General features: G+C 43.9%; 1 protein-coding gene across 1 annotated transcript; it reads right to left on the bottom strand.

Moving 5' to 3' along the window:
* LOC142910235 (heterogeneous nuclear ribonucleoprotein L-like) lies at nucleotides 1-7,982 on the bottom strand. Its single transcript, XM_076059941.1, has 7 exons — nucleotides 7,732-7,982; nucleotides 5,748-5,866; nucleotides 3,242-3,479; nucleotides 2,775-2,860; nucleotides 2,547-2,643; nucleotides 976-1,109; nucleotides 1-34 (listed from the first exon to the last, which is right to left on the bottom strand). Exons 1-7 carry the CDS (start codon nucleotides 7,954-7,956, stop codon nucleotides 1-3), a joined length of 933 nt encoding a protein of 310 aa, XP_075916056.1. The 5' UTR covers nucleotides 7,957-7,982.
* Between the last annotated feature and the right edge of the window lie 6,905 nt (nucleotides 7,983-14,887).

The raw sequence follows: 14,887 nt of genomic DNA, 5'->3' as shown, positions 1-14,887 counted from the left end.
TCACTTATACTGCCAAATTGTTCTGAAGGGTAAACTAGAAAAAACAAAGTACACGGGCACGAGTTTAAAACCAATCTGCCCAGAGTAAACTACGCAAGCTTAGCATGGGCTAAAAAAACACAAAGATTATTTAGTTATATGTTGCGCTAGCTGTTACTACCCGGCTTCGCCCGGGACTTGGATCCACCACGCCCGGCCGCCTTTGTCTCCATAGTGGCGATGTTCACACACCACAGCAGTTACTCGTTTGAGGCTGAGTCGACCTAGGGGAGGCTCAGGACCGGTTAAAATAATCGTCACCGGTGGTGGCGGTGAACGGGAATCGAACTTGGGTCGCCGGGTTCGTAGCGCAGCGTAGCGCTAACCGCTACACTACGGGTCACGTGACAGATTTGACGTCACAGCTCACTTGCCGTGCAAAAAATAAATGCATTATCGAGCTCCCCCCCCCCCAAAAACAAAAGTGTATTTGTGTAATGTTTGCACGGTGTACAGTCTGGAAAGTACCCACATGGCAAATTTCCAGTTTGTTGCATGTCGGGAAGTACGCTAAACATTTTGAACAGACACACATATTCACAACTTTGCCTTTTATATATATGGAGAAGATAGGTATAAACGAAAATAACCTTGACCAGCTCTACACAATTGCAGTGATTGATACAAAAGAGGGGAATGGCGTTTCAAATAACTTCCTGTGACAACGACCAAGTTCTGTAGATTGTAAACAGTACACCAATGTGCTTCAAGACAACCAAGTGTCTGCAGGTGTGACATTTTTCTGCAACCAAAATCTCAAGTGCAGAAGCTGCATTATCCTCTTGAGAACGCTCCAAACTTCCCCCTCTACTTGGCCACTGATCTTCAAGTATAACACGGCGAAGCCGGCCGCGTACAGAAATAGTCAATGCCTGTTTCATCACGCCGTGCACACCCCTCCCCTTGCGTTAAAAACGTCACCCCCCCCCCACACACCGAGGGCTCACCACCACCAGCTGTCGAGAGAGCGCGGCTCTGATATGCTCGATATTGGTCTTACCTTGCTTGAGGCCAGGGTTGGTGAAGTCCCAGGTCTCAGAGTCATTTTTAAACACATTCAGACGCGTCGCCTGTAAAGAGGACACAGCAGGGGGAAAAGATAAACATTATTCGTGGCCAGCATATAGGGCATAGATGCTGGGAAAAAATTATATAACTTTAGAACCTTCTTTGGTTCTTTCGGTAAAGTCTCCACGTAGAATGAGGATAAAAAAATAAAATAAAACAATAAAATTCTCACGACGTTTTGGCCACAACACAAGTGGCCTTCTTCAGGTGAAAGGAACAAACCTGTCGTCCCGACCTTGTGTTGTGGCCGAAACGTCGTGATAATTTGATTGTTTTATTTTATTATTTTATTCTCATTCTACGTGGTGACTTTACCGAAAGAACCAAAGAAGATGAATCCTTGCAGTCACGAAAGCTTTAAATCGAAACTTTAGAACCATTTAAAATTTACAAGCATAATAATTATTAAGCGGTCATTACCCCCGAGACAATTACGGCACGCAACTTGCGGTGAAGCCGAGGTACTTAACGCAACCCTTAACTTCCTGGGAGATGAATGAATAAGAGCTGCCACACGTAGGAAGTCAACGATAAGCTAAACTTTCGCACCGTACGTAGCAAAAGCATGCTTATCGGAGTTGTGGGAAAACAGTGGCCTTCTGCCACCAGTTTTTTTTTTAAGATCACGTGTTGATTATCCCTCTTCGTTGGACCAAGCTCCCTTCGTGTTTGCAGATAAAAATCGCTATCCCTCGGTGGCCTATTCAAATTCCAAACTTGTTTAATTGCACAAGTTTGGCATGCTCTGCCTAACTCGGTATTATTTATTCGCAGTGTTCCTCGTGTACTGTAAAGCGTTAGCCTTGATCGTATACCTCAAAAATGTTGAAGTGCCATAACCCCGTTATGAAAATGATGCATTCGTTATTACTGTTCTGTAATTTTATTTCCTGCTAACAATGTAACATCTCCCCTCAGGTACTCTGCAGGTCTCGCAAAGCAGTCTATGGCTGAATGTTAATCACCCGTCACCAAATAAAATCGAATTAAAAACCAACTCTACCCTTCCCACTGGATGCGAATTTTCCATTAACTGGCTCAGGGCACTGGCTCAGATGAGAACCACCCTCACACGGTAATATCAATTGGGAAAAGTTTGACTTTAGACAACGGCAAGGATGCCCGTCATGCACAATGGGTTGTTGTAGGTTGTGGGGCTGTGTGGTGGGCAGCTGTAAAATCCATTGGGTGCATTGTATTTCTATGCTGCCACAATATATGCTACACTCCTTTACCCCGCACACAGGTCAAATAACCCCCACAACAGGCATCGAGTGCGGAAGCCCTCATCTAGCAATGAATTGCCGTGTGTATTCAGCATTATTTGCTCACCAAAGTGGTCAATTCAGTATATTAAATGAAATCTTTGGTCTGCGGGTGAAAAAAACCAGGTTGTGGTGCACACACTTGTGAATGTACAAAGTATCGGTTGTACTTGCCCTCGCATACTCCACTATAAGAGTACAGCCGCCCGAATAGATGTCCGCTCCATTCAGAGATGAGTTCGCTCTCTCGGCGCTCTCAACCGAAACAAACGTGGCCAAAAATTAAGGAAAACACGACCATTTCATTTTAATAACAATACATTTAGCATCTCCAAAATAACACGTAAAATTACGTGAATGGCGGATATATCGTTACGGTTATGCATCTCGTTGAAAGGATATTCCACAAAGGCCTGCAGGCCATTCTTCCTGAAGATCACAATGCGTTGCAGAGGCCCAAATGGTTTGCAAATGTTGTAAAGCACATCCTGCAGGACCACATGGAGCACACAAACGCAGCGAGGTGATTTTGCACGCATTACCAAGTAAATTTGAAAAGCTTTTTTTCCAGTGAATTTTTAAGATCGAGCCATACAGGACATCAACGCTTTCCAAAATCAACATTAGGTCTATATATTGTTTTTTATTCAATGCCATTGGTAGACTTCGAAGCACAAACAAAAAACACGACTTCAATTGCCTCAAATGAACCAAAGGATCAATGTAATTTCCTTAGCAAAGCCATTCACTGTAATCCAAAACGTACATAATTTCACTCGTATAAATGAAACACGCGCGTGTGTGCGTGGCACACCCGACAAACTATTCACACATTAATGTCCAGCTGCTGTAAGTGTAACAATGCCCACCGTGGTGATGGGGTAGATGGGGTTGAGGATGGTGAAGAGCAGGACGTGGTTGCTGTTGCCGTTGTCCCCCGGGACACCAGGGCGCCAAAGCTTCTGGCTGGTAGAGAAGTTAAAGTAGGCCGGCTGCCCACACACGTAGACGGAGCCCTTGGACAAGTAGTCGACGCAGCTGCGGGAGCTCTCCGGGTCTTCAAACTCCACCAGCGCCTGCCGCGTCTTGGGTATCATCACCACGTAGCTGCACGGAGGGAGCGATTCAAACGAGTGCCGTTATTCAAAGATGTGGCCGACTTTAAAACGCGTGCCTGTTGTTGTTAATGTTAAACACGAGGTTGGTCTGCTCCAAGTCACCTCATTTGATCTCAAGAAATGTTTCAATGCATGCAACGGAGTGGAGACTGGTTGGATGCAGGTTAGATGCCACGTCCCATTTCAGTTTGGCAGTGTAGTACGTTGGAATTGAATGTACTGTAAGAATATAATTATATTTAAAATACATCTTTAGGGTAATATAGTCTTCTTCTGTCGATGTATCACCTGACAAACGAAGCCTCTTCAAACGTACATAAACAAGGTACGTGTGTGCACCATTTCAATACGAGATATTAATTTTTAACACGGTTACTAATCACATTTGAACGTGTGCCGCTTTTGTCAGATGGCACAACAAAAGCAGCAGCGGCACTTTAATTCGGAGGGAATTCGTGACTTGGGAAAATTGAAAAACAAACGGTTTTTGTTTCGATTTAAAGCTTTCGTGACTGCAAGGATGAATCTTCTTTGGTTCTTTCGGTAAAGTCACCAACACGTAGAATGAGAATAAAATAATAAATTAATACAATAAAATAACACAATTCTCACGACGTTTCGGCCACAACATAAGTGGCCTTCATCAGGTGAAGGGACGAAACTGTCCCATTTCAGTTTGGCAGTCTCGTCCCTTCACCTGATGAAGGCCACTTGTGTTGTGGCCCGAAACGTCGTGAGAATTTTATCGTGTTATTTTAATTTTGATCGATTTATTATTTTATTCTCATTCTACGCCGTGGTGACTTTACCGAAAGAACCCCAAAGATGATGAAGCGGTTTTTGGTTGGTCACTTGAGGCTGTAAAGGCCCCGAGTAAGCCACGCCCGGCGTCGCCGATCACGCCGTGACGTGGGCAACGCCGCGCCCTCTCGTCTGCCGCCACACGCGGCCACGACTTTTTATTTACGGAAGTGGTTCTTGAGCTTTAACCTGCAGCCTTGCCACCCCCCCTTTGGTTCTCAATATTTTTTTTAAAACGTACAATGTTTATTAATTTAGAGGTTTGATGGAACAAAGTAGCAGTGCTTACGTGCCCGTGCTCAATGTGTTTCGATGATTTACCTTGTTAAAAATAATCTGGCACGTCTTGCGCCCCCAGAAAGGGCATCTCCCACCCCGTGCTTAAGAACCATCGAGTATTTTCGTGTTATGCAATTTCTTGAGTTGTCGAAGCGAAAATCGGTAATATTCGAATTTCCAAGGTCTACGTTCACTCCACGTCCGCAAACACCACCACCACAACAATAATAACAATAACAACAATAATAACAACAATAATAATAATAATAACAATAATAATAACAACAATAATAACACCAATAATAATAACAACTATAATAACAATAATCTTTGTTTTTTTCGGTAAAGTCACGTATAAATAAGAAATAATAAAATAACATAATAGCGTACGACGTTTCGGTTGCAACACAAGCAGCCATCATCAGGTACAGAAGAGCTAAATTTACGAGAGAGGGGAGACACATAACCTCAGATGTATACACAGACACCCAAGTAGGGGGAACTAACACCGACACAATAGGGGACACAGAGAGAGAAGCATACCAAACAGACAAGAGTTTAGCAGAATTTGGAAACCAAATAAAGCAACACAGACGGTCGGTCAAAACACAATTAACGCAAAGCCTGGTTGATTACGTTATTTCAAAGATTGCTAAATTGCAAGTTAAGTATGAAATTTAAGATACAGACGGCACACACACACATAGACATTAAAGTAGAGCGGACCAGCACAGGTACAAGCACACAGTGAAGTCGCCTTAAATAGGCAGAGAAGGCAAGGCTGAGAGACAATGGGACATATTAGCATGAGAAGGCAAGGCTGAGAGACAATGGGACATTTTAGCATCAGGTATGCATAGAGCAAAGTGGAGCATGGCAGCAAACATTTGGAAGCACCAAGACCGACACACAGGCAGAGACAGCACAGAGAAACAAATCCAAGCACAGACACAAAGGCAGATACACAAGCAGAGACAACACACAGACAACACAAGACAACACAAAGACAGACACAAAGATACAGACCTTATACCTCCCCGTAGAGGCGGTTTAAACTTGGTTCAAAGCTTTCGTGACTGCAGGAATTAATCTTTGGTGTTTTCGGTAAACAACAATAATAACAATAATAATACAGCTTCCTTCCCCATGCGGGCAACGGTCACCACCGACTGCTCACCTGACTAGGCCAAAGTGCCGCATGGCCTCCACGAGGTCCGACTCGAGGGCTGTGTCCAAGAGTCCCCGCACGTGAACCACAGCCGACGGTGGGGGCTTGTGTGGGTCCTCAAACGTGTCCTGTGCACGTCGGCAAGGAAGCAAACTCAACACGACTATTGTGCAAAGCTGTTGTTTCCTCCTATACCGAGAAGACAGTTTTCAGTTTCATTTATTTGGTATAGCCCTGTGAGCCATTTGGCTCTTGAATCGGGTGCAACCGCAACAAACAAAAACATGAACAAGAAAAACATCTTACAGTGATTATGTGACTGTGCAAACAGAAAATCCAGGAAAAAACAGCAAAATAATCCTTGAAATAGCACAGTACACCAACGCTGTGTGCAAAAATCCCAGTGGGATGCAAGTCAAACAACAACAACCACAAGACAACTTAGATTAAGGCCATCAGTCTAACTCCGTACTACAACAAAACAAACATGGCCAAACCATAAAACGTTTTCAAAATCACCAAAATAAAGCCACGGCTAACATCGCCGGCAAGTGATATCGGAGCAGATGCAGACACTTGCATTAAAGGGGTTTTTAAATCTGCATCCGTTTGGCAAAAAATGGCCATAGCTCAGTGCCATCATTTCAGTAATCGCTAAGAACGTTCGCGAGTTTAACTTTAAATCTAAACGGCCCTCGAGTTACAAACTCTGGAACTCGCATCCCCCACCGCCAGGTGCGCTTTTGTAGACGCTGTAAAGTTTTATTATTCCGCAAAGTTTTTAATCACATTGGGGAGGGTCGAAGAGCTACCCCACGACGCCATCGCGTGGGACATTTAACACATCGGTATTTTAACTTAATTAGTATTTTAACTTTTGATTTAAAGCTTTCGTGACTGCAGGGATTAATATTCTTGGTTCTTCCGGTAAAGTCACCACGTAGAAGGGAAACAATAAAATAATAAAAATATAAAACAATACAATTCTCACGACGTTTTGACTGCAACACAAGAAGCAATCATCGTCAGGTGTGAAAACCACAGCAAGAAAATTTGAATAAAAGTGGCGTTTTTTTAACGTCAGCACCACGGAGAGCGATTTGAGAGTTTGTTCAGATGGACGAGTCCATCTATGTTCTGAAAGGAGGAGGGGGGAGACGAAAATAATGGATGCGGTCTGAAAGCCACCGTAAGCGTGAACAATTAAGACCCGAAATGGTTTAACAAATCCTTCCAATGATTGCTAAGCCAGAATCCATCTTCTCGGTTGAAATTGTCTCTGTGCTTGTATATGTGGATAGCCTCATGAACGAATCTCTCCTGGAAGGCAATGTTTTTATTCGTGGTCCGCCAGGAAATGTCTGTGTTGTTGGCCTGACTGGATGTGCTTCACATAATGTTGTTTCAGGTTTGTTGAATTCTCGTCTCTCATCTTTTGCTGTATTTACCTCCGTGATTTGTTCTTGACACCTGATGAAGATCGCTTGTGTTGTGATCGAAACGTCGTGATTGTTTTTTTAAATATAATTTAATTGTATTTCTACATACGTGACTTTACCGAAAAAAACAATGAGTAATGTTTTTATTGTTTCATATTTTTATTATTTTAGTTCAGTGCAAAGAGAATACACACCCTTAGAAGAGAAAACGCCGTCTAAAAAAATTACACTGGAAATAGCCCAAAGTGTTAACGAACACGAAATCCACGTTTACCAAAACGCGTTTTACTAAGCAGAGCCTAGCGATGCTGTGGTCCGCGTGGTCCATCCCCAACACCAACGAGAAGCTCTTCGCAACGGCACTGGAATCTGCGAGTTACAAAGCTAAACAATCACGTTAAATAATATAAACACGGCTGGTGGTGGTGGTGGCACGTCGCCTGAGTGAAGCCTCTGGCCCAGGCCTCACAAAGAGGCTCTGGGCGAGGAGGAGTAAAATAAACATCTTCTCGTTATAAAAACACCTCGTCAAGTCGCTCGTCACTGACGCTCACCATCGCGCTCGCCTGGACGCGGTCGTTGCCTTCGCCATTGACTCCCAGGCGCTTGGCCGCGTGCCGGGCGGCGGAGGCGGCGGCGGTGGTCAACATCGTGATGGCGTGGAGCGCCGGAGGGAATCGATTCGCGATCCTGTCGCTCGAAAACGACGCCCGCGCGGATCGCCGAGCGTCAGCGGCAGCAGCGGGCGGCGGCGGCGGGGCGATTCCAACGCGTGACATCGATTCTCGGATCGATGTGGCCTCTGGCGATGTTCGCGCGGCTTGGTGTGACCCCACAGCCACTCGTCACGTGATGCCTCTCTCGGCCGACTGGGGCCGGCGACGGAGATCTGAAGCAGTCGTGGGCCTCCCCCTAGGTCGGACTTGGACTACAATTAAATTTGATTATATTTTTATAATATTAAATAAATAATAATAAATGATAAATAATAATAAATGATAAATAAAAATAATCAAATTTGATTATTGTAAAATCATTATAAATAAATAAAAAATTCCAATAATCAAATTTTATTACTTTTAAATAAGAATAAATAAAAACCAAATTTTATTATTTTTAAAATAAGATTAAATAAATAAAAAAACATACATTAAAATAATAAAATTTGATTGTTTTAAATAATAAAGAAATATACATTATAAGTTAAAATAATCAAATTGGATTATTTTTAAATAATAATGATTAAATAATAAAATAATTGACATATTTCGATCACTTTTACATAATAAGTAAAGGCAGAAATATTTAATTAATAATTTAGCCTTTCTTTATAACCACATTTTATATTTTAAAATAATAATAAATAAAACTTACAAATAATCACATTTGATTATTTTAAATAATAAGTAAATAAAATTTCGTTTAAAATTTAACTAATCAAATTTGATTATATTTAAATAAGAATAAATAAATAAAAAGAATGAAATCTGATTATTATATGAATTAAAAAAAGAGGGATGACATTGTCATCCTCTCAGCCGACAAGGTCAATGCCACTGTCATCATGGATAAAATAGAATATAACAACAAAATTAAAGAATTACTCAATGATGGTAGCTATACAAAAATAAAAAGAGATCCCACCAACAGCCTCGTCATACAAACCAAAATCATTTCTGATTCAACCACATTAATTGATCAAACCAAACAGTTCTCGTTGAAACCTTCTGCTGCCAGGCCACCAAGATTATACGGCTTACCAAAAATACATGAAGTAGCACCCTTCGTCCCATCGTCTCTACTACAGTGAGGGAAAAAAGTATTTGATCCCCCGCTGATTTTGTACGTTTGCCCACTGACTCAACACTGCCCATAGACTCAACACTGCACCATAGACTCAACACTGCACCACCATAGACTCAACACTGTACCATAGACTCAGCACTGCACCATAGACTCAACACCACACCATAGACTCAACACTGCCCATAGACTCAACACTGCACCATAGACTCAACACTGCACCATAGACTCAACACTGCACCATAGACTCAACACTGCACCATAGACTCAACACTGCCCATAGACTCAACACTGCCCATAGACTCAACACTGCCCATATACTCAACACTGCACCATAGACTCAACACTGCACCATAGACTCAGCACTGCACCATAGACTCCACACTGCACCATAGACTCAGCACTGCACCATAGACTCAGCACTGCACCATAGACTCAACACTACACCATAGACTCAGCACTGCACCATAGACTCAGCACTGCACCATAGACTCAACACTGCACCATAGACTCAGCACTGTACCATAGACTCAGCACTGCACCATAGACTCAGCACTGCACCATAGACTCAACACTGCACCATAGACTCAGCACTGCACCATAGACTCAGCACTGTACCATAGACTCAACACTGCACCATAGACTCAACACTGCACCATAGACTCAACACTGCCCATAGACTCAACACTGCACCATAGACTCAACACCGCACCATAGACTTAACACTGCCCACTGACTCAACACTGCACCATAGACTCAACACTGCCCATAGACTCAGCACTGCACCATAGACTCAGCACTGCACCATAGACTCAACACTGCACCATAGACTCAACACCGCACCATAGACTCAACACTGCCCACTGACTCAACACTGCACCATAGACTCAGCACTACACCATAGACTCAACACTGCCCATAGGGGGATCCCTGCCTAGGGGTGTGAGGGGTCAAGGGGATCCCTGCCTAGGGGGTGTGAGGGGTCAAGGGGATCCCTGCCTAGGGGGTGTGAGGGGTCAAGGGGATCCCTGCCTAGGGGGTGTGAGGGGTCAAGGGGATCCCTGCCTAGGGGGTGTGAGGGGTTTTACTGGCACGAAGTTTTCGCCGAGGCTTCGCGGTCCGCCCCTCTAGGCCGCTGTAACTTTATTGACACCACGCGGTTCCTGTAACTTTATTGACACCACGTGGTGTCTGTAACTTTATTGACACCACGTGTGTCACTGTGTGTCGCTGTGTCACTGTTTGTGTACACTGTGTGTGTGTACACTGTGTCACTGTGTGTGTGTACACTGTGTGTGTACACTGTGTGTGTGTACACTGTGTGTGTGTACTGTGTGTCACTGTGTGTACACTGTGTGATGTACTGTGTGTCACTGTGTGTGTGTCGCTGTGTGTCACTGTGTGTGGGGAGCGATAGTGTAGCGGTTAGCGCGCTGCGCTATGAACCTGGCGACCCGGGTTCGATTCCCGCTCACGGCCAACACCAGTGACGATTATCTGAACCGGTCCCGGGCTTCCCCTAGGTCGACTCAGCCTAAAATGAGTACCTGGTGCGGTGTGTAAACATTGCCACTAGGGAGACAAAGGCGGTCGGGCGTGGTGCTGGCCACCCACCCCCTCGTGTACCGTTCAGGCCTTCATAGGTGCTCGCTAACAGCACTTGCCCCTACAGTCTAAGGCTATATGGGGGATCTTTGTATCTTTGTTTTTGTCACTGTGTGTGTCGCTGTGTCACTGTTTGTGTACACTGTGTGTGTACACTGTGTGTGTACACTGTGTGTGTGTACACTGTGTGTATACACTGTGTGTGTGTACACTGTGTGTGTACACTGTGTTTGTGTACACTGTGTGTGTGTACACTGTGTGTGTACACTGTGTGTGTGTACACTATGTGTGTATACACTGTGTGTGTGTACACTGTGTGTGTACACTGTGTGTGTGTACACTGTGTGTGTACACTGTGTATACACTGTGTGTGTACACTGTGTGTGTGTACTGTGTGTACACTGTATGTGTGTATACACTGTGTGTGTGTACACTGTTTGTGTCCGCATTGAACCGAACCCCCGGCAAGGCCATCCACTTAACGTTGAGAGAAAATTCACACGAAATGTCCTTTTCAACGAAGTCTTCCAGATGTAAATTGATACAAGCTTTTAATGAAGAAATAAAATCATCTAATTCAAAACACAACACAATTCAAAGATGCTTCATTTTAAAACTTCAAAACGGAGCATGGGGTACTTGCGTGAATGCGTCCTTCGTGTGCAAATGTTGTGACTTTCCTGGCCTGAAGGCCGTCAATGTGTTGGACCCTTATTGGTGCACAGCGTCTCAACAACAGCAGTGGGGTTTGCTTCAACCGATAGGTACGAACATCCAGACGTCAATCAGCAAGGAGCATTTATAGTCCTAGCTAGACAAAATCTACGTCAACACGTAAGACAAAACTACAATTCGTGTTGTAGAGAATGTACCTCCTCCTATACGTGTAACTTTTAAGTGGTATGCCTTGTAACTGATAAATGATCCGAGCGTGCTCCCTATTTCAAAGACAATGAGTTGCTCCAGAGGCAGACGCTTTGTGAAACACAAAAGTACCCTTTGACCTGTATCACAAGAACAATGAGTCTCACCTGAGTTCTCTGTACAGGTTACTTTCAAACACACACACACTTTGTCCTAACATCACTTATTCAATGTTTGACCCTTATAGATGAAATGTTACAAGTATGCACAAAACCAGACAAGTATTCATTCTAAATTATTGACAGAAATATTAACAAAATTGGATTACTGCAGTGAAATATCCTGCATCACGTTACATCGTATTAACAAGCTTTTACAAAAAAGTTGCAAAGTCTGCTTCACAGTGTATGTAAAACATACTATTGTGTCATTCAAAACGAGGCCATTGCATGCTGGCGTCTGAGTGAAAATGTAGCAAATTCTAAACATTACCTACAAACTACACAACTGAGATGACACATCAATCATCGCCCCCTACTGACAGGCTCTTGTCCACATGCAGGCCGGTGCAGGGCCACCACCTTGTGCCACACAGGGGCAGCTGCTACTTGGGGATGCTCTTCGAGTGTTTCAGACGAGGTACGACACAAAACTCCGAGTTGCTGAGGCGATTAAGCAAGCACCGTGTAAATGCAATTATGATAACATAGTGAATGCTTGGGAGCTTATTGGCTCTTGCTCCTGGTTAGAGATCTACCCAACCCATGGGCCCACAAAGTGTGCAACTTCACATTCTTGTCATTAAGGGCCTGTGACAAACGTGCATCTATTGTAGCGACATCGTCTCTGGCTTACACATCTACCGGGTCTCCACTTGACTTTGTATTGTCTATGAGCAAGTCCACCCACATCTCCACTTCCACAAACTGCTGGGAGTTGCCTCACTCTGCCTCACAGTGAGAATTCTCCTCCTGCTTCACGATGTGAAAGTCCCATTTTGGAGTTGAATCTTCACATTTTACCTTCACTTCATCGCTCATCACTTCTTCACATTTCACCATCATCTCTTCATATTTCACCTTGATACCTTTAAAAGTGCCCAAGCTGGGATTTTCGTCCGGTTCTTGTTTCATGAGGGATAGGCTCATTGCGGCACTTTGACTTTCACAAGCTGATTTCAGACTCCACTCCTTGTGGATCTTCTGATGCTTTTGTGTTTTCTGGTGCACTTGAAGATGTAGTTTCTGTGCAAACGCCTTCCTGCACAGAGTGCACCTGAAGGGTTTCTCTCCCGTGTGTGTTCCCTGGTGTACTTGAAGATTTGATGAATCTGCAAACGGCTTCCCGCACAGAGTACACTTGAAGGGTTTCTCTCCCGTGTGTGTTCTCTGGTGTACTTGAAGATTTGATGAATGTGCAAACGCCTTCCCGCACAGAGTGCACCTGAAAGGTTTCTCTCCCGTGTGTGTTCTCTGGTGTTTTTTAAGGGCAGATGACCGTGAAAATACCTTCCCACAAACACTGCACTTGAAGGGTTTCTCTCCCGTGTGTGTTCTCTGGTGTGTTACAAGAGCACATGACTGTGCAAATGCCTTCATGCACACACTGCACTTGAAGGGTTTCTCTCCCGTGTGTGTTCTCTAGTGTACTTGAAGATGTGGTGACTGTGCAAACGCGATCCCGCACACAGTGCACCTGAAGGGTTTCTCTCCCGTGTGTGTTCTCTGGTGTTTTTTAAGGGCAGATGACCATGAAAATGCCATCCCACAAACACCGCACTTGAAGGGTTTCTCTCCCGTGTGTTCTCTGGTGTGTTTTAAGAGCAAATGAACCTGAAAATGTTTTCCCACAAACACTGCACTTGAAGGGTTTCTCTCCCGTGTGTGTTCTCTGGTGTGTTTTAAGAGCAGATGACTGTGCAAACGCCTTCCCACACACAGTGCACTTGAAGGGTTTCTCTCCCGTGTGTGTTCTCTGGTGTGTTACAAGATTACATGACTGTGCAAACGCCATCCCGCACATCGTGCACCTGAAGGGTTTCTCTCCCGTGTGTGTTCTCTGGTGGTTCTGAAAAACTGATGGCCATGCAAATGCCTTGTTACACACAGTACATTTGAAGGGTTTCTCTCCTGTGTGACTTCTCTGGTGCCGTGTCAGATTTCCAGTCCGGTCCGTGCTGTATGCACGCTGGTCGCATTGTTGACTTGTCATACCGAGCTGCGCTGAGTGCCTTTGCTCCATCAGACCAATTCTGCAGAGGAAGCGTCAGCTGTAGACAGAAAAAAAGAATATCCACACCATCTACACGTCAGGCACAGAGGAATGCACACGTGACTTACACGTCTATACTTATTAATATATTCATGATGTAGTGAAAAAGTTTCCCAAATTAATCAGATTTGATGAACGTGCAAATGCCTTCACGCACACACTGCAACTTGAAGGGTTTCTCTCCCATGTGTGTTCTCTGGTGTACTTTAATATGTGGTGACTGTGCAAACGCCTTCACGTACAGAGTGCACCTGAAGGGTTTCTCTCCACGGGCTGTTATGGAACACAATGAGAGGGCAAATGTCATTAATATGCCTGGAAGCCTTCATATCTTCCAAGATGAATGTTAACTCAAAACTCTAAGCACACAATTTCGGCTGTCTGACTACAAAATGAATATTTATGAGAGCTAAATTCAGCTGACATAGCAAAGGGTGTTGAAAACAATACTATTTGTGTTATGCAGAAATTAATGTTCAATCGCAACTTAGAGGTGTGAATCCAGGCTCAGATGTCCTTGAATGCTGGGGTGAACAGTTCCGAATTCAGCTGCATGTGTGTGCTGTGTTCACCTCCTGTTTCCATTCTTATTAAGAGTTCCAGAGGAAAACAAAAATAAACTATTGTTTTGATATAACCTCCGTATTCAACAGAGTTAATAGACTTTACTGCAAACACAAACTTGACACTGTCACACACTGCCATGAGTATACAGGTGGCGGTGTGACCAGCACCATGCCTGGCCACCTTCATCTGCTCAGCATTAATTCTTCCTCACTCCACCAAGTAATGAATCGAGGATCAATCAACATAGCCGAGGCTATCCGTGTCTCTGTCTCTCTCTCCCCGTGGTGAAGGTGTTCCCCTCCACACATTCAGTCAACAGCGGCACGCGCTTAGCGTCTTTGACCGATAGATACATTGACACACGTATTGTTGGTTCTTTCAGTAAAGTCACGTAGATAGGAAATAAAAATAACAGATTAAATTTAATAAGATAAAGACCACTTGTGTTGAGATCGAAACGTCGTGGGGTTTTTGCTTTATTTTCAATTTTTCATTTAATTTTATTTGTATTTTATTTTCTATCTACGTGACTTTACCGAAAGAACCAAGAATATTAATTCCTGCAGTCACCAAAGTTTTAAGTCGAAACATTCACACACG

This window comes from Petromyzon marinus, unplaced genomic scaffold (assembly GCF_048934315.1).
Source record: "Petromyzon marinus isolate PM22_M1 ecotype Great Lakes invasive population unplaced genomic scaffold, UKy_Petmar_22M1.pri1.0 PM_G_Scaffold_14, whole genome shotgun sequence".
NCBI lineage: Eukaryota > Metazoa > Chordata > Hyperoartia > Petromyzontiformes > Petromyzontidae > Petromyzon > Petromyzon marinus.
This window is presented reverse-complemented; position numbering and strand designations above follow the sequence as displayed.